General features: G+C 32.7%; 1 protein-coding gene across 1 annotated transcript in view; it reads right to left on the bottom strand.

Annotated features, from left to right (window-relative positions):
- Positions 1-8,728, bottom strand: part of lim2.3 (lens intrinsic membrane protein 2.3) — a 10,410-nt gene extending 1,682 nt beyond the window's left edge. The window contains exons 1-2 of the mRNA XM_061878092.1: positions 8,540-8,728; positions 3,769-3,944 (exon numbers count right to left, since the gene is read on the bottom strand). Of these exons, the coding sequence (XP_061734076.1) occupies positions 3,769-3,943 (175 nt within the window). The 5' untranslated portion in view covers position 3,944; positions 8,540-8,728. The remainder of the gene's footprint in view (positions 1-3,768; positions 3,945-8,539) is intronic.
- Between the last annotated feature and the right edge of the window lie 13,131 nt (positions 8,729-21,859).

The following is a 21,859-nucleotide window of genomic DNA, read 5'->3' as shown; positions in this document are numbered from 1 at the left end:
TTTGGACACTAGGGGAACATATTGTAAGTAATAAAGACTTAATTAAGAGTTATTTGGACACTAGGGGAACATATTGTAAGTAATAAAGACTTAATTAAGAGTTATTTGGACACTAGGAGAACATATTGTAAGTAATAAAGACTTAATTAAGAGTTATTTGGACACTAGGGGAACATATTCTAAGTAATAAAGACTTAATTAAGAGTTATTTGGACACTAGGGGAATATATTGTAAATAATAAACACTTAATTAAGACTTATTTGGACACTAGGGGAACATATTGTAAGTAATAAAGACTTAGTTAAGAGTTATTTGGACACTAGGGGAACATATTCTAAGTAATAAAGACTTAATTAAGAGTTATTTGGACACTAAGGGAACATATTCTAAGTAATAAAGACTTAAATTAAGAGTTATTTGGACACTAGGGGAACATATTGTAAGTAATAAAGACTTAATTAAGAGTTATTTGGACACTAGGGGAACATATTGTAAGTAATAAAGACTTAATTAAGAGTTATTTGGACACTAGGAGAACATATTGTAAGTAATAAAGACTTAATTAAGAGTTATTTGGACACTAGGGGAACATATTCTAAGTAATAAAGACTTAATTAAGAGTTATTTGGACACTAGGGGAATATATTGTAAATAATAAACACTTAATTAAGACTTATTTGGACACTAGGGGAACATATTGTAAGTAATAAAGACTTAGTTAAGAGTTATTTGGACACTAGGGGAACATATTGTAAGTAACAATTACTTAATTAAGAGTTATTTGGACACTAGGGGAACATATTCTAACTAACAAAGACTTAATTAAGAGTTATTTGGACACTAGGGGAACATATTGTAAGTAACAAAGACTTAATTAAGAGTTATTTGGACACTGGGGGAACATATTGTAAGTAACAAAGAATTAATTAAGACACTTGGGGAACATATTGTAAGTAACAAAGACTTAATTGAGAGTTATTTTGACACTGGGGGAACATATTGTAAGTAACAAATACTTCATTAAGAGTTATTTGGACACTAGGGGAACATCTTTTAAGTAGCAAAGACTTAATTAAGAGTTATTTGGACACGAGGGGAACATACTGTAAGTAACAGAGACTAATTAAGTGTTATTTGGACACTAGAGGAACATATTTTCAGTAACAAAGACTTAATTAAGAGTTATTTGGACACTAGGAGAAAATAGTGTAAGTAACAAAGACTTAATTAAAAGTTATTTGGACACTTAAGGAACATATTCTAAGTAACAAAGACTTAATCAAAATGTATTTGGTTAGGGTAAGAGAGTTAGGGTTGTTCTATAATAAGGCCATGCAGAGTAAGGCATTAAAAAGTACTTAATAATGACTAATTAAGAACCAATATGTTACTAATTTGCATGTTAATAAGCAACAAATTAATGGTGAATATATGTTTATATACAGTAAACATGCGTCAAGTACCAAAATAACTGATCCCGAATGTACTTGTAAATAAAAGCTAACGTGCTAACATTAGCATGCTAACAGTAAACATGCGTCATATACCAAAATAAATGATTCTGAGGAGTGTACTTGCAAAAATAGCTACAAATGCTAACATTAGCATGCTAACAGCAAACATGCGTCAAGTACCAAAATAAATGGTTCTGAGGTTTATGCCTGCAAAAATGGATAAAAAAAGCTAACAGTAAAGATTTGTCAAGTACCAAAATAAATGATTCTGAGGTGTATATATGCAAAAATAAATAAAAAGAGGACATACTAACTTTAGCGTGCTAACAGTAAACATGTGTCTAAGTACCAAAATAACTGATATTAAATAAATAAATAAATGGGTTGTACTTGTATAGCGCTTTTCTACCTTCAAGGTACTCAAAGCGCTTTGACATTACTTCCACATTTACCCATTCACACACACATTCACACACTGATGGAGGGAGCTGCCATGCAAGGCGCCAACCAGCACACATCAGGAGCAAGGGTGAAGTGTCTTGCTCAGGACACAACGGACGTGACGAGGTTGGTACTAGGTGGGAATTGAACCAGGGACGCTCGGGTTGCGCACCGCCACTCTCCCCACTGCGCCACGCCGTCCCTATATTAAGTGTACTTGTAAAAAAAGCTAGCGTGCTAACATTAGTATGCTATCAGTAAACATGCGTCAAGTACCAAAATAAAAGATTCTGAGGCGTGTACCTGCAAAAATAGCTAAAATGCTAACATTAGCATGCTAACCGTAAACATGCATCAAGTACCAAAATAAATGATTCTGAGGCGTTTACCTGCAACAAAAGCTAAAATGCTAACATTAGCATGCTAACCGTAAACATGCATCAATTACCAAAATAAATGATTCTGAGGCGTGTACCTGCAAAAATAGCTAAAATGCTAACATTAGCATGCTAACCGTAAACATGCATCAAGTACCAAAATAAAGGATTCTGAGGCGTGTACCTGCAACAAAAGCTAAAATGCTAACATTAGCATGCTAACCGTAAACATGCATCAAGTACCAAAATAAATGATTCTGAGGCGTGTACCTGCAACAGTAGCTAAAATGCTAACATTAGCATGCTAACCGTAAACATGCATCAAGTACCAAAATAAATGATTCTGAGGCGTGTACCTGCAAAAATAGCTAAAATGCTAACATTAGCATGCTAACCGTAAACATGCATCAAGTACAAAAATAAATGATTCTGAGGCGTGTACCTGCAAAAATAGCTAAAATGCTAACATTAGCATGCTAACCGTAAACATGCATCAAGTACCAAAATAAAGGATTCTGAGGCGTGTACCTGCAACAAAAGCTAAAATGCTAACATTAGCATGCTAACCGTAAACATGCATCAAGTACCAAAATAAATGATTCTGAGGCGTGTACCTGCAACAGTAGCTAAAATGCTAACATTAGCATGCTAACCGTAAACATGCATCAAGTACCAAAATAAATGATTCTGAGGCGTGTACCTGCAAAAATAGCTAAAATGCTAACATTAGCATGCTAACCGTAAACATGCATCAAGTACAAAAATAAATGATTCTGAGGCGTGTACCTGCAAAAATAGCTAAAATGCTAACATTAGCATGCTAACCGTAAACATGCATCAAGTACCAAAATAAATGAATCTGAGGTGTGTACCTGCAAAAATGGCTAAAATGCTAACATTAGCATTTTAACCGTAAACATGCATCAAGTACCAAAATAAACGAATCTGAGGTGTACACCTGCAAAAATGACTAAACATGGTAGCATGCAAATGTTAGCATTCCAGCAATTGATTAACAATGTTACTTGGATGTGGGAAATGTGGATGTTTCCAATCATTTTGAAGGAGGGGAAAATGTGGAATTCCTGGGAATTTCTTGAGGAAAGAAAAATGGCAGGAATGCGTATCACCAAGGAGTGGAACATTTTAAAAGAGTAAAGGTTTGATTCGTATGAAAAATGTGGGAGAATAAATAATAATGTTGTGCGACTGTTTTTCAGCATTCCCACAATAAGATGCATGTTGTTCAATGAATACTTTGTAAAGTGTATTTGTCCTTGTGCTTATGTAGCTAACATAATTATGATGGGTGAGAGATGAAAGGTGTGGTGGTCCTTATATACCTAACATTATTATGATGGGTGTGAGATGAAAGGTGTGGTGGTCCTTATATACCAAACATAATTATGATGAGTGTGAGATGAAAGGTGTGGTGGTCCTTATATACCTAACATTATTATGATGGGTGTGAGATGAAAGGTGTGGTGGTCCTCACCGATGCTGTCCGTGTGCGTCATGCACTTGCCGGGCACGCAGTAGCGCCACAGGCCCTGGTGCATGTAGTTGCTGGAGTGGCGGTACTGCATCCAGTAGTCTGTTGCCGTGGAGACGATGAGGAGAATGTTGCCCACTCCGGCACAGAACAAGCCGCCTCCCATGAAGCTGTACATCCTGCCCCCCCCCACACACCCAACAGATGACAACATTAGGTACAAATAATCCATGAGCTCAGATGTGTTCTAACCTTTATGTTGGTCCTTTAACGTCTAAGTGGACAAGAAATACCAAATAGTCAAATAATAACAAAAATATGGAAATCGAATACAGTAAAAGTATATAATATGAAACAGTAGAGCAGCGATCCCCAAACTACAGACCGTTATTTTTTATTATTATTTTTTAATCTGTCCTTTCTAATTCATTTTCTACCGCTTGTTACTCTTGGTGTCTTATCAAAAAATGCATCCCATCCATAACATGACATCATCGCGTTTGGACTATATATATATATATATATATATATATATATATATATATATATATATATATATATATATATATATATATATATATATATATATATATATATATATATATATATATATATATATATATATATATATATATATATATATCCATCCATTTTTTTACCGCTTATTCCCTTTGGGGTGGCGGGGGGCGCTTGTGCCTATCTCAGCTACAATCGGGCGGAAGGCGGGGTACACCCTGGACAAGCAGCCACCTCATCGCAGGGTCATTTATATATATATTTATATATATATATATATATACATACATACATATACACACATATATATATACATACATACATATATAAAGACACATATATATATATATATATATATATACATACATACATACAGTATATACACATACATATATACATACAAACCCTGTTTCCATATGAGTAGGGAAATTGTGTTAAATGTAAATATAAACGGAATGATTTGCAAATCCTTTTCAACCCATATTCAGTTGAATGCGTTACAAAGACAACATACTTGACATTCAAACTCATAAACTTTATTTTTTTTTGCAAATAAATAATTAACTTAGAATTTAATGGCTGCAACACGTGCCAAAGTAGTTGGGAAAGGGCATGTTCACCACTGTGTTACATCACCTTTTCTTTTAACAACACTCAATAAACGTTTGGGAACTGAGGAAACTAATTGTTGAAGCTTTGTAAGTGGAATTCTTTCCCATTCTTGTTTTATGTAGAGCTTCAGTCGTTCAACAGTCCGGGGTCTCCGCTGTCGTATTTTACGCTTCATAATGTGCCACACATTTTCCATGGGAGACAGGTCTGGACTGCAGGCGGGCCAGGAAAGTACCCGCACTTTTTTTTTACGAAGTCACGCTGTTGTAACACCTGCTGAATGTGGCTTGGCATTGTCTTGCTGAAATAAGCAGGGGCGTCCATGAAAATGATGGCGCTTAGTTGTTCCAAAACCTGTATGTAGCATTAATGGTGCCTTCACAGATGTGTAAGTTACCCATGATGTGTAAGTTACCCATGCCTTGGGCACTAATGCACCCCCATACCATCACAGATGCTGGCTTTTGAACTTTGCGTCGATAACAGTCTGGATGGTTCGCTTCCCCTTTGGTCCAGATAACACGATGTCGAATATTTCCCCCAAAAATTTGAAATGTGGACTCGTCACTTTTCCACTTTGCATCAGTCCATCTTAGATGATCTCGGGCCCAGAGAAGCCGGCGGCGTTTCTGGATGTTGTTGATAAATGGCTTTCGTTTTGCATAGTAGAGCTTTAACTTGCACTTACAAATGTATCGACAAACTTTATTTAGTTACAGTGGTTTTCTGAAGTGTTCCTGAGCCCCTGTGGTGATATCCTTTAGAGATTGATGTCGGTTTATGATATAGTGCCATCTGAGGGATCAAAGGTCACGGTCATTCAATGTTGGTTTCCGGCCATGCCGCTTACGTGGAGTGATTTCTCCAGATTCTCTGAACCTTTTGATGATATTATGGAGCGTAGATGTTGAAATCCCTAAATGTCTTGCAGTTGCATTTTGAGAAACGTTGTTCTTAAACTGTTTGACTATTTGCTCACGCAGTTGTGGACAAAGGGGTGTACCTCGCCCCATCCTTTCTTGTGAAAGACTGAGCAATTTTTTGGGAAGCTGTTTTTATACCCAATCATGGCACCCACCTGTTCCCAATTAGCCTGCACACCTGTGGGATGTTCCAAATAAGTGTTTGATGAGCATTCCTCAACTTTGTCAGTATTTATTGCCACCTTTCCCAACTTCTTTGTCACGTGTTGCTGGCATCAAATTCTAAAGTTAATGATTATTTGCAACAAAAAAAAAGTTTATCAGTTTGAACATCAAATATGTTGTCTTTGTAGCATATTCAACTGAAAATGGGTTGAAAACGATTTGCAAATCATTGTATTCTGTTTATATTTACATCTAACACAATTTTCCAACTCATATGGAAACAGGGTTTGCATATACACACACACACATATATATGTATATATATATATATATATATATATATATATATACACACACACACACACGTATATACACATATATATATTCCAAGCTCGATGGTGTCACATTATCAATGGGAAAATGCATTATATGCATTATATCCATATATATATATATATATATATATGGAAAATTTTGGGGACCCCTGCAGTATAATATTAGAACTTTAATGTGTGCCATATTAAAATACACTGCAATTATCTGATTTCTCCCCGCCAATTACAATAAGTGATAATAATAAAACAAATTAAATATACATCAATATATTAAATAAATATATATATTGACTGATTAAATACAGGGATAGTAAAATAATATAAACACATATTTTTTTCTAAATAAATGTTTCTGAAATTGGTTGAACAATTACTTTTATGTGTTAAACTTATGTGTGTCCTCGTTTGTTATATGACGTATTATATTGTGTACAAAAATGAAAATATATAATTTTTTTAAACACTAGACATATTTTTGTTTAGAATATTAAGTGAACATGTAGAATTGTTATCAATGACAGATATTGTAATCAAATAATGTATATTTCCACAAATAAGTGCTGTATTTACTCAAATAATTACATCAGTCTGGCAATGTTTCATATGAAAATGTTTCATATGAAAATGAGGACTGATGCTATGATCTTTTGGAGACACTAAATCAGGTGTGTCCAAAGTGTGGCCTGGGGGCCGTTTGTGGGCCACAGCTGCACTTTTGTTAGCCTGCAGCACCTTGTTGGAACAAATTAAAGCGCGAAAAGACATAACGTTATTATTTTGATACTAAAAAACAATAATGATGTGCTCTATGTTGTGTTTACTGTACAACACAGAGCTTTAAAAATGTTAAAATTTGTTTGTATTTAGCCTTTCTTTTTTTTTTTTTAACAAAATAAAAAAGTACCAAAATGGCCCTCGCAACCTTAGACTCTTCAGTATGAGGAAAAAGTTTGGACACCTCTGCACTTTATAATAACATTTGAATATTAAATGCATTGAATATAGATGTGTATCAATTATATATGATGAAACATTAAAATACATATTTAATACATTTAAATAGATATATTTTCAAATGCATTATGTTTGTTTTCAGCCTTTTTTCTTTTTTTTTACAAAATAAAAAAGTACTAAAATGGCCCTTGCAACTTCAGTACCCTTGGAGGAAAAAGTTTGGACACCCCTGACCTTAATTATTACAATTGAATATTAAATACATTGAATATAGATATGTATGAATTATATATGATGAAACATTAAAATAATTATGTAATAAGTAAATATTTAATAAATTAAAATAAATATATATTAAAATATTTTGTTTGTTTTCAGACTTTTTTTTTTTTTTTGCAAAATAAAAAAGTACCAAAATGGCCCTTGCATCCTTTGACTCTTCAGTACCCTTGGTGGAAAAAGTTTGGACACCTCTGCACTTAATAATTACAATTGAATATTAAACACATTGTATATAGATATGTATTAATAATATATGATGAAAAATAAAAATAAATATTTAAAAAACATTAAATACATTTTGTTTGTTTTTAGCCAGTTTTTTTTTTTTTTTTTTACAAAATAAAAAAGTACCAAAATGGCCCTTGCATCCTTTGATTCTTCAGTACCCTTGGTGGAAAAAGTTTGGACACCCCGCACTTAATAATTACAAATGAATATTAAACACATTGTATAAAGATGTGTATTAATAATATATCATGAAAAATAAAACTAAATATTAAAAAAAAATTAAATACACATACGTTAAATACATTTTGTTTGTTTTTAGCCAGTTTTTTTTTTTTACAAAATAAAAAAGTACCAAAATGATCCTTGCATCCTTTGACTCTTCAGTACACTTGGTGGAAAAAGTTTGGACACCCCTGACCTTAATAATTACAATTGAATATTAAACACATTGAATCAACATGTGTATTAATTATATCAATCAATCAATCAATGTTTACTATATATGATGACAAATAAAAATACATAATTAATAAATACAAATAAACATATATTTAAATATATTTAGTTTGTTTTTAGCCTTTTTTTTTTTTTTACAAAATAAAAAAGTAGGAAATGGCCCTTGCATCCTTTGACTCTTCAGTACGAGGAAAAAGTTTGGACACCCCTGCACTTGGTAATTACAATTGAATATTAACCACATTTAATATAGATGTGTATTAATTATATATGATGACAAATAAAAATAAATATTTCACCCACCTTGGAGAAAATGGAGAGATTCCAATATTCCGGGCTGTCAAAGCTTCGCTGAGCCCGATATTTTTGCTCGGAGTGACGGGAAAGTTTTGTTAGCTGAAAGAAAAGCTGGTGACACAAACATGTCTGTGGAACAATGACCCACTCGGAGCCGCCACCAATCACACGCCACAACTTTTGTGTCCAGGAGGGAATCTGCTGAAAGTACAAAAGTGTTAAAAGCTCATGTAAAATGCTGAATGGGCGCTTTTATTTTGAAAGGCTGCCACCATCAGAGTGGACCGCTCGTAGCATTAAAGCCTGTTGGCGCACACTACTTATACTTACAGTATTAGTACTTTCATCTACATTTATCACGCAACTCTTTGTAGCTACACAATTATTAAGACTTCATTTTGCCTCGAGTGTGGCGACTAAATCTGCTCTTTTAAAGGGAGAAGATACAAACCTGGGTCAACATAGCGAACTGACGGTCAGAAATAGTCAAATAAAAAGGAGGTAAGCATGAAAATGAGGTAACAAGAGGCAAAATAAGGTACTAAGTAGGATAATATGAGTGAAATAAGTTGAAAATAGGATAAATATATAGGTAAACAAAGGGAAACATGTAGACAAAAACATGTAGTAAAAATAAACTAAAAAAGGGTAGAAAAAAAAGGTAGGTAAGCATTAGTAAAAGAACGTTAAAAAAATTATGTAAACTTAGGCAACATTGGCTAAAAAAGTACAGTTAAAAGAGTAGATAGGAAAAAGTAAATGAAGGTAAAAAAAAGTACGCAAAATGGGCCAGAAAAAGTAGGTAAGCATAAGTAACAGAAGGTAAAATAGTAGATAAAACAAAAGAGACAAGCGGGAGAAAATGGATGGATGGATAATGTAAAAGAGGGTAAAAAAAAGTAGGTCAACATAGTTAAGAGTAGGTAAGCATAAGTTAAACCAGGTAAAATAGTAGGTAATAGAGGGTAAAAAAAAAGGACGTCAACATAGTTAAAAGAGTAGGTAAGCATAAGTGAAAGAAGGTAAAAAAAAAGAGTAGGTAAACTTATGTAGAATGGGCTAAAAAAAATAGGTAAACACAGGTAAAATAAGTTGTTCAACATAGTTAAAAGAGTAGGTAAGTATAAGTAAAAAGAGGTAAAGTAGAAGATAAAATTATTTAGAAGAGGGTAAAAAAAAAGTAGGTAAACTTGGGTAAAATAGCCTAAAAAAATAGGTAAGCATAGGTAAAAGAAGTAGGTCAACATAGTTAAGAGTAGGTAAGCATAAGTAAAATGAGGTAAAATAGTAGGTAAAACGAAAGAGACAAGCGGGAGAAAATGGATGGATGGATAATGTAAAAGAGGGTAAAAAAAGTAGGTCAACAAAGTTAAAAGAGTAGGTCAGTATAAGTTAAACGAGGTAAAATAGTAGGTAATTGAGGGTAAAAAAAGGAGGCCAACATAGTTAAAGAGTAGGTAAGCATAAGTGAAAGAAGGTAAAAAAAAAAAGAGTAGGTAAACTTAAGTAAAATGGGCAAAAAAAATAGGTAAACACAGGTAAAATAAGTCATTCAACATAGTTAAGAGTAGGTAAGCATAAGTAAAAAGAGGTAAAGTAGAAGTTAAAATGATGTAGAAGAGGGTAAAAAATGTAGGTAAACTTGGGTAAAATAGCCTAAAAAAGTAGGTAAGCACAGGTAAAAGAAGTAGGTCATTAAAGTTAAAAGAGTAGGTAAGCATAAGTAAAACACGGTAAAATAGTAGGTAAAAAAAAGAGACAAGCGGTAGGAAATGGATGGATGGATGGATAATGTAAAAGAGGGTAAAAAAAGTTGGTCAACATAGTTAAAAGAGTAGGTAAGCATAAGTTCAATAAGGCAAAATAGTAGGTAAAAGAGGGTAAAAAAGGAGGTCAACATCATTAAAAGAGTAGGTAAGCATAAGAAAAAGAACGTACAAAAAGAGTAGGTAAACTTAGGTAAAATAAGTAAGCACAGGTAAAAGAAGTTGTTCAGCATAGTTAAAAGAGTAGGTAAGCATAAGTAAAAGGAGGTAAAATAGTAGGTAAAATAATGTAAAAGAGGGTAAAAAAAAGTAGGTCAACATAGTTAAAAGAGTAGGTAAGCATAAGTAAAAGAAGGTAAAGGATAAAGTGTAGGTAAACTTAGGTCAAATAGGCAAAAAAAAGTAGGTAAGCACAGGTAAAAGAAGTAGTTCAATATATTTACAAGAGTACATAAACATAATAAAAATGAGGTGAAATAGTAGGTAAAACAATGTAAAAGAGGGTAAAATAGTAGGTCAAATAATGTAAAAGAGGGTAAAAAAGTAGGTCAACATAGTTAAAAGAGTAGGTAAGCATAAGTAAAAGAAGGTAAAGGATAAAGATTAGGTAAACTTAGGTCAAATAGGCAAAAAAAAGTAGGTAACCACAGGTAAAAGAAGTAGTTCAATATGTTTACAAGAGTAGGTAAACATAATAAAAATGAGGTGAAATAGTAGGTAAAATAATGTAAAAGAGGATAAAAAAGAGTATGTCAATATAGTTAAAAGAGTAGGTAAGAATAAGTAAAAGGTAAAAAAAAGAGTAGGTAAACTTAAGTAAAGTAAGCAAAAAAACTAGGTAAGCACAGGTAAAAGAAGTATGTCAACATAGTTAAAAGAGTAGGTAAGAATAAGTAAAAGAAGGTAAAGAAAAAAAGAGTACGTAAACTGGGGTAAAATAGGTTAAAAAGTAGGTAAGCACAGGTAAAAGAAGTATGTCAACATAGTTAAAAGAGTAGGTAAGAATAAGTAAAAGGTAAAGAAAAAAAGAGTACGTAAACTTGGGTAAAATAGGCTAAAAAGAAGGTAAGCACAGGAAAAAGCAGTAGGGCAACAAAATTAAAAGAGAAGGTAAGCATAAGTAAAAGAAGGTAAAAAGAAAGGGACAAGCAGTCGAAAATGGATGAATGGATAATGTAAAAGAGGGTAAAAAAAGGAGGTCAACATAGTTAAAAGAGTAGGGAAGCATAAGTAAAAGAAGGCAAAAAAGAGTAGGTAAACTTAGGTAAAATAGGCTAAAAAGTAGGTAAGCACAGATAAAAGATGCAGTTCAACATAATTAAAAGAGTAGGTAAGCATGAGTAAAAGAAGGTAAAATAGTAGGTAAAATAATGTAAAAGATGGTAAAAAAAAAAAGTAGGTCAACATAGTTAAGAGTATTCAAGCATAAGTAAAAGAAGGTAAAAAAAAAAGAGTAGGTACTCTTAGGTAAAATAAGCTAAAAAGTAGGTAAGCATAGGTAAAAAAAGTAGGTCAACATAATTGAAAGAGTAGGTAAGCATGAGTAAAAGAAGGTAGAATAGTAGGTAAAATAATGTAAAAGAGAGTAAAAAAGTAGGTCAACATAGTTAAGAGGGTAAGGAAGCAAAAGTAAAAAAAGTAAAAAAAAAAAAAGTAGGTGCTCTTGGGTAAAATAGGCTAAAAAGTAGGTAAGCACAGGTAAAAGATGTAGTTCAACATAATTAAAAGAGTAGGTAAGCATGAGTAAAAGAAGGTAAAATAGTAGGTAAAATAATGTAAAAGAGAGTAAAAAAGTAAGTCAACATAGTTAAGAGTATTTAAGCATAAGTAAAAGAAGGTAAACAAAAAAGAGTAGGTACTCTTAGGTAAAACAGGCTAAAAAGTAGGTAAGCACAGGTAAAAGAAGTAGGTCAACATAATTAAAAGAGTAGGTAAGCATGAAAAAAAGAAGCTAAAATAGTAGATACAATAATGTAAAAGAGGATAAAAAAGTAGGTCAACATAGTTAAGAGTAGGTAAGCAAAAGTAAAAGATTAAAAAAAAGAGTAGGTGCTCTTGGGTAAAATAGGCTAAAAAGTAGGTAAGCACAGGTAAAAGATGTAGTTCAACATAATAGAGTAGGTAAGCATAAGTAAAAGAAGGTAAACAAAAAAGAGTAGGTACTCTTAGGTAAAACAGGCTAAAAAGTAGGTAAGCACAGGTAAAAGAAGTAGGTCAACATAATTAAAAGAGTAGGTAAGCATGAATAAAAGAAGCTAAAATAGTAGATACAATAATGTAAAAGAGGGTAAAAAAGTAGGTCAACATAGTTAAGAGTAGGTAAGCAAAAGTAAAAGATTAAAAAAAAGAGTAGGTGCTCTTGGGTAAAATAGGCTAAAAAGTAGGTAAGCACAGGTAAAAGATATAGTTCAACATAATAGAGTAGGTAAGCATGAGTAAAAGAATGTAAAATAGTAGGTAAAATAATGTAAAAGAGGGTAAAAAAAGTAGGGCAACATAATTAAAAGAGTAGGTAAGCATAAGTAAAAGAAGGTAAACAAAAGAGTAGGTACTCTTAGGTAAAACAGGCTAAAAAGTAGGTAAGCACAGGTAAAATAAGTAGGTCAACATAATTAAAAGAGTAGGTAAGCATAAGTAAAAGAAGATAAACAAAAGAGTAGGTAAACTTAGGTAAAAACAAACAAACTAGCAGCTCAGGTTTTTTAAATTTACAGTAAAAAAAGTGTACATTTTACAGTAGAATTCTGACAACTGAGCTGCCTTTTTTTCAACCATAAAAACATCAGTACAGTTTTTCCACATACGCTAATATACAACACATTTTGAAGTGAAATTATTGCAACTTACCATTTTTTTTTTTAACATTTTAGTTTAAAAAAAATCTCCCAATAAAATGCATTGTGTAATAAAAGTACTGACTGTTAAACGTGGCCCTAAGGGGCCCAACATGACTGCCATGTGGCCCTCAATGAGGAGCAGATACTGTATAATTATTGTTTAGAATAAATGCTTGCAGGATCTTCTGACATCATTAGATAATATTCAAGTTTAGAAAGGTACGCATTACATATTTTAAGTCAAATAATTCTAATATATCAATCATTTTTAATTCACATTTATGGAGTTAAACTAACTTGTAATTAATTACAATTATTAATTAATGTAATTAATTAAAATTGCTCATGTATTTAATTAATTAAAGGCCTACTGAAAGCCACTACTACCCACCACGCAGTCTGATAGTTTATATATCAATGATGAAATATTAACATTGCAACACATGCCAATACGGCCTTTTTAGTTTACTAAATTACAATTTTAAATTTTTGCGGAAGTATCCTGCTAAAACGTCGCGGAATGATCACACGTGCGTGTGACGTCACGCATTGTAGAGGACATTTTCTTCCAGCACCGTTCACAGCTATTAGTCGTCTGTTTTTATTGCATAATTCCACAGTATTCTGGACTTTTGTGTTGCTGAATCTTTTGCAATTTGTTCAATTAATAATGGAGACGTCAAAGAGGAAAGATGTAGGTGGGAAGCGGTGTATTGCGCCGCCTTTAGCAACACAAACACAGCCAGTGTTTCCTTGTTTACATTCCCGAAAGATGACGGTTTGATTGATTGATACTTTTATTAGTAGATTGCACAGTTCAGTACATATTCCGTACAATTGACCACTAAATGGTAACACCCCAATAAGTTTTTCAACTTGTTTGAGTCGGGGTCCACGTTAATCAATTCATGGTACAAATATATACTATCAGCATAGGTTAATCATCATAGTATGTACATTGAATTATTTACATTATTTACAATCCGGGGGGTGGGATGAGGAGCTTTGGTTGATATCAGAACTTCAGTCATCAACAGAAAAATGTGGACATTGAAACAGTGTAGGTCTTACTTAGTAGGATATGTACAGCCAGCAGAGAACATAGTGAGTTCAGATAGCATAAGAACAAGTATATACATTAGAAGTACATTTGATTATTTACATTAGGTTGTTTGTAATCCGGAGAGAAGGGATGTGAATGGAGGAGGGTATTAGTAAAGTGTTGAAGTTGCCTGTAGGTGTTGTTTTAGAGCGGTTTTGAAGGAATACAGAGAAGCTTTACTATGGAAAAGAGCGGTAAAGCAAACACGGTTCCCTACCACATGTAAACCGGCAGGTTTCAGTGAGAAAATGGTGGTAATAAGACGGCTCTTACCATAGACATGAGCGCAGAGCTTGCGTTGTTCCTCCTGCACCCGTCAAAGAGGCAGCTGCGGACTCTCTTGCTTCCTCCCACTGGCCGCCCCTGACCGTCGGATGCTTCCACCGTGGAGGAGGGGAAAAAAAAAATCTCAGCCCGGCCGCCTTCGCCTCGTCGAGAAACGTGGCTTCCCTCGGAGACACTGGCGGTCACCACACCCCTCCGACTTTCAGGTTGTACAGGTAGGTACGACCATATAATCTCACTAAAACACTAGTAACACAATAAGCAGATAAGGGATTTTCCAGAATTATCCTAGTAAATGTGTCTAATAACATCTTAATCGCTCTGACGTCTAGTTTTTTTCTTCTTCTTGTCCTTCACTCTCACTTTCCTCATCCGCGAATCTTTCATCCTCACTCAAATTAATGAAGAAATTGTTGTTTTCTCGGTCCGAATCGCTCTTGCTGCTGGTGGCCATGATTGTAAACAATGTTCAGATGTGAGGAGCTCCACAACCCGTGAAGTCACGCGCACATCGTCTGCTACTTCCGGTACAGGCAAGGCTTTTTTATTAGCGACCAAAAGTTGCGAACTTTATCGTGGATGTTCTCTACTAAATCCTTTCAGCAAAAATATGGCAATATTGCGAAATGATCAAGTATGACACATAGAATGGACCTGCTATCCCCGTTTGAATAAGAACATCTCATTTCAGTAGGCCTTTAATTTGTGAATTTAATTTATTTAACATTATTAAATTGTCATTTAATTAATTAAAATAAATTCATATGATATATGATGTAATTAATTAAATTTATGTTTTTTATTGTTTTTTTCTGTATTCATTTATTTTTATTTTATAAACATTTTTATTGGAAAAAAAATATATACCAAACACTTTCCATTAAAAAATAAATAAATCCATACTCCTTTTCCACTATAATTGAACAATGTCCGAGTATAACGAACACTATTTTATGATCTGACTGAAATATACTGAATATTGCGTGACTTTGAAATAAAAGTGGTCAGTTTCGGTTGATTATGTCCAAAGTCGCGGGAAACCTCATGCAAATAAATCTGCCTGGCAACAGAGATTTGACAAATTGCAGTACTGGTGTCTCGCCACTGGAGGTCGCAAGCGGGCACACGTGATCGCTGTAGTACAAAGCAGGTGGACGTACAGATGGTGACGTCACTTTTTGTCTAATCCCGCAAACACTTCTTGATGGCAACAAGCAATCATTTTTTGACATAAATGATCCTATTGCTATATTGTTGGTGAACACAGTTTGTAAGGTTCCACTTTTAGTGTAGGAACAATTTTCAAGATATTGATGACACTTTTTGCTGCTGGTGGCCTCAACATATATATATATATATATATATATATATATATATACACACACACACACATATATATATCCATCCATCCATCCATTTTCTACCGCTTATTCCCTTTTGGGGTCGCGGGGGGCGCTGGCGCCTCATATATATATATATATATATATATATATATATACACACACATACATATAACGTATTTCCTTGACCAGACGGTAATACTAAGCATGCGCTAATTATTTTGGAAAGCAGGTTTGACCCGGCAGTAATTCAAGGCAGGCGCATACTATATGCCCTGCGGCAATTCAAGGAAACACGGTATATATATATATATATATATATATATATATATATATATATGGGTGTGGGGAAAAATATATTCGAATACGAATTGCAATTCAGAATTTTTTTTAAAAATCGATAAAAAAAAATTTTTTTTAAATTAATCAATCCAACAAACCACTACACATCAATACCATAAGAATGCAATCCAATTCCAAAACCAAACCTGAGCCAGCAACACTCAGAACTGCAATAAACAGAGCAATTGAGAGGAGACACAAACACCACACAGAACAAACCAAAAGTAGTCAAACAAAAATGAATATTATCAACAACAGTATCAATATTAGTTATAATTTCAGCATAGCAGTGATTAGAAATCCCTCATTGACATTATCATTAGACATTTATAAAAATAAAAGAACAATAGTGTCACAGTGGCTTACACTTGCATCGCATCTCATAAGCTTGACAACACACTGTGTCCAATGTTTTCACAAAGATAAAATAAGTCATCTTTTTGGTTTGTTTAAGAGTTAAAACAAATGTACATTATTGCAATCAGTTGATAAAATATTGTCCTTTACATTTATAAAAGCTATTAAAAAATCTACTACTTTCTAGCATGTCAGCAGACTGGGGTAGATCCTGCTGAAATCCTATGTATTGAATGAATACAGAATCCTTTTGAATCGGGAAAATAGTTTTTGAATCGAGAATCGCGTTGAATCGAAAAAAATCGATATATTATCGAATCGCGACCCCAAAAATCTATAATGAATCGAATTGTGGGACACCCAAGATTCGCAGCCCTAATATATATACATATATATATATATACATATAAATATGTATATATATATGTATACATACATACATATATACACATATATACACACATATATACATACATATATATATACACACACATATATATATATATACACATGTATACTATATATATACATATATATATATACATACACATATGTATATTATTTTATATATATATAAATAAATGCATGCTGGAGCCTATCCCATCTCCACAAAAAAAATACGCCTTTTCTTTTGTCATGTTTTCCTTTTTATTTCAAAACAAAACAAAATGTCCATTAAACAAACAACGGCGGTGCCAAAGAGGTGAGAAATCAACACACACGACACGACACACACGTGTATGAACACACACACACACACGCGCGCGCGCACACGCGCACACGCGCACACACACACACACACACACACACACACACACACACACACACACACACACACACACACACACACACACACACACACACACACACACGATGAGTTTTACCTTCTCCCCCCTCTTCACACACAAGATTAAAGCCAAGATACATTCAAGAATCTTCTGTACAATATGTCATCTTTCACTTGCACACATTTTACTTTAGTCCAAACACCCGTTCTACTACAATTTAAACATGGAAGCATGTTTATTTACACACACAACAAAAAACATGAGATAAAATATAGAAATGGGGACACAATGTTTTGTCTTTTGTCCTCTCTAAGGGACAAGAGTCATGTTTGAAATTACTGTTAAGTATAAATATTTCAATATTTTCAAAATTTAATGACGTAAAAAAGGTGTATTTTTACAGTTTTTTCCAATTGCTAAGCCACAAATTTTAAATTTTCACACAGTAAACAAAACCACTGTGCAGATTTGCCTATTAGACTCTGCTTCACAGTTATATTCCACACACCTTCCCAGCTTGCACACAGATACATTAAATTCACAAATTAATTAAATTAATTAAAAAATACAAATTAATTCAATTAATTAAAATTATTAATTAAATGTATGAATTTAATTAAATAAAAAGTATTAATTATAATTTCATTTAATGAAAATGTAATTAATTAAAAATAAATTAATATAGTAAAATAATTTAATTAATTAAAATAAATTCACGAATTAAAAAAAATGCTTTTTGCAGTTGTATTCTTAGTTTTTTTCCAATTGCTTACACACTCAGGCAGACAGTTATATTCCACACAATTTAATTGATTAGAATGATTAATACATTTAATGAAATCAAAATTAAATTTAATTAAGTAAAATACAAACCCAGTTTCCATATGAGTTGGGGAATTGTGTTAGATGTAAATATAAACAGAATACAATGATTTGCAAATCATTTTCAACCCATATTCAGTTGAATATGCTACAAAGACAACATATTTGACGTTCAAACTGATAAACTTAATTATTTTTTGCAAATAATAATTAACTTACATTTTCATGGCTGCAACACGTGCCAAAGTAGTTGGGAAAGGGCATGTTCACCACTGTGTTACATCACCTTTTCTTTTAACAACACTCAATAAACGTTTGGGAACTGAGGAAACTAATTGTTGAAGCTTTGAAAGTGGAATTCTTTCCCATTCTTGTTTTATGTAGAGCTTCAGTCGTTCAACAGTCGTATTTTACGCTTCATGATGCGCCACACATTTTCCATGGGAGACAGGTCTGGACTGCAGGCGGGCCAGGAAAGTACCCGCACTCTTTTACTACGAAACCAGCATTAATGGTGCCTTCACAGATGTGTAAGTTACCCATGCCTTGGGCACTAATACACCCCCATACCATCACACATGCTGGCTTTTGAACTTTGCGGCTATGACAATCTGGATGGTTATTTTCCTCTTTGTTCTGTAAGACACCACGTCCACAGTTTCCAAATATAATTTGAAATGTGGACTCGTCAGACCACAGAACACCGTTCCACTTTGCATCAGTCCATCTTAGATGAGCTCAGGCCCAGCGAAGCCAGCGACATTCGTGGGTGTTGTTGATGAATGGGTTTGGCTTTGCATAGTAGAGTTTTAACTTGCACTTACAGATGTAACGACTAACTGTAGTTACTGACAGTGGTTTTATGAAGTGTTCCTGAGCCAATGTGGTGATATCCTTTACACAGTGGTGTCTGTTTTTGATGCAGTACCGCCTGAGGGATCAAAGGTCCGTAATATCATCGCTTGGGTGCGGTGATTTCTCCAGATTCTCTTAACTTTTTGATGACTTTACGGACTTGCAAAAGCTCGTTGAGAAATGTTGTTCTAAAACTGTTTGACAACTTGCTTACAAATTGGTGACCCTCGCCCCATCCTTGTTTGTGAATTACTTAGCATTTCATGGAAGCTGTTTTTGTACCCAATCATGGCACCCACCTGTTCCTAATTAGCCTGCACACCTGTGGGATGTTCCAAATAAGTGTTTGATGAGAAATTCTCAACTTTATCAGTATTTATTGCCACCTTTCCCATCTTCTTTGTCACGTGTTGTTTGCATCAAATTCTAAAGTTAATGATTATTTGCAAAAAAAAATAAAAATGTTTATCATTTTGAACATCAAATATGTTGTCTTTGTAGCATATTCAACTGAATATGGGTTGAAAAGGATTTGCAAATCATTGTATTCCGTTTATATTTACATCTAACACAATTTCCCAACTCATATGGAAACGGGGTTTGTACATTAATATATTAATAATTTAATTAATTAAAATAAATTCACAAAATTTAAAAAACTGCTTCAGGCAGTTGTATTCTTACAGTTTTCTCCAGTTGGTTACACACTCAATTTGGAATTTCCACACAATTAAAAGTCTACACACAATAAGCAAAACCATTGTGCAAATTTGTCTAATATTAGGTAGAGACTCCGCTTCACAGTTATATTCCACACACCTTCCCATCTTGCACACAGATAAATTAAATTCACAAATTAAATTACTAAAAAGTATTAATTATTTGTAATCAATAAACAATTAATTTAATCAATAAAAAATATTTTTATCAATTCATTAATAAAACATATTGTAGTAAATTTGATTAATTAAAATACAAAAAAAATAATTTAATTTGTTAATTTAATTGTATTAGCATTATTAAATAAAATGTAATCTAATTACAATTAAAATGTTATTTTATTAAAAGTATTCATTAATATTGAAAATCTAAATGTAATTTAATTAAAATGTTATTAATTAAAATTAATTCATATTATAATAATAATAATAATAATTCACAAATGAAAAAAAACTTCTTTGTGCAGTTGTATTCTTACAGTTTTTTCCAATTGCTTACACACTCAATTTTAAATGTTCACACAGTTAAAAAGTCTACACGCAGTAAAAAAAAACACTGTGCAGATTTGTCTAATATTAGGTAGAGACTCTGCTTCACAGTTTTTGCGAAATATTACACACACCTTCCCATCTGGCACACACACAAGGATTGTGACACACACATTTTGACACTTAACACACACTAGGATTGTGATACACACATCTTTATCTCTGGATTAAAAAAACAACAACTTTTATTTGTATGAGTTAAGAATGTGTACTGCATGTCATGGTTGACTCCTGTGGTTTGTTACTGGAGCTGACTGTGGTCAAAATCCATATTTTCAGTTTGCAGCATCGTTGTTGAGCACGTCTTGAAAATATTACAGGATATTTTTACTTTCTCTTTAGGTCCATATAAGTTCACTTCAAAGTAAACTATGAGGATTGCTGTGGATTTGCCAATATGTTTAGTCGACTTACAGTAATCATTCATCACATATGCTAAAAAGGTCGGGCAAAAAGCCCCAAACATGTGATTTTTTATAGTGAAATATGTTTTTTTTTTTACAAACATGTTTTGTATATATTAGTGTTGTGTGTAAGTCACTCCAGTAGTGTCTCATCATTTGAAGTGTGTGTGAGTGACATGACAATTAAACTGCGTTTTACAAACGCTTTCTTTATTTTGATGAATGGCCAGATGTTTTGACCAAACTGTGTCATTTTGCAAATAATCTAGGAATGTTGTTTGGAAAAGTGTGTAAATTATTTTTAAACAAGACACAGAGTTAGTCAAAGTGTGTGTAAGCAAATGGAAAAAAGTGTAAAATGACTGAAAAAGTAGTAAACCAAGAAAAGTTCAACTTGAGGTGACATTTTTAATTGCTATCTTCAAAATAAACAAGTGGTGTTTTGTTGTTTAATATTAAAAAAAAAAAAAGTCAAATGAAAAAATTCTTAAGTGACTCGACAGAGATTTTAAAACACATTTTTCTGACAAGAACTATTGCGGAATATTGTTTGTACCCAACTATTTCATCCAATGGGCCTCAGAAGGCTCTAACATTTAAATTGGCTAAAATAAAATACAATTTAAGTTGATTAAATAAAAAGTAGAGTGATGCATTGATGTCCATAAATTAAGTTGTTAAAAAAACCCATTAAAAATAAAAATATACATGTATGTACGTATAGACACACACACATATATATATATATGTCTATATATACATATATGTATTTATATATACATATATGTGTCTATATGTATATACACATATATGTATATATATACCCATTTACACATATTTATATATGTATATAGACACATATATACACACATACATATATAAATACAGATATATATATAGGTGTATATGTATATATACACACTTATACATCTATATATGTATATAAACATATACATGTGTGTATGTGTGTATATATATATATATAAATATATATACATATATAATAAACACACATATATACATATATGTGTGTTTATATATACATATATATACATACATACATATATACACACATATATGTATATACATACATGTATATGTATGCATATATATGTGTATATATGTATATTTACACATCCATGTATATAAATACACACATG

The sequence above is a fragment of the Nerophis ophidion genome, linkage group LG18 (genome assembly GCF_033978795.1).
Source record: "Nerophis ophidion isolate RoL-2023_Sa linkage group LG18, RoL_Noph_v1.0, whole genome shotgun sequence".
Classification (NCBI taxonomy): domain Eukaryota; kingdom Metazoa; phylum Chordata; class Actinopteri; order Syngnathiformes; family Syngnathidae; genus Nerophis; species Nerophis ophidion.
Note: the sequence above shows the minus strand (reverse complement) of the source record. Positions and strands in the feature narration are given on the sequence as shown.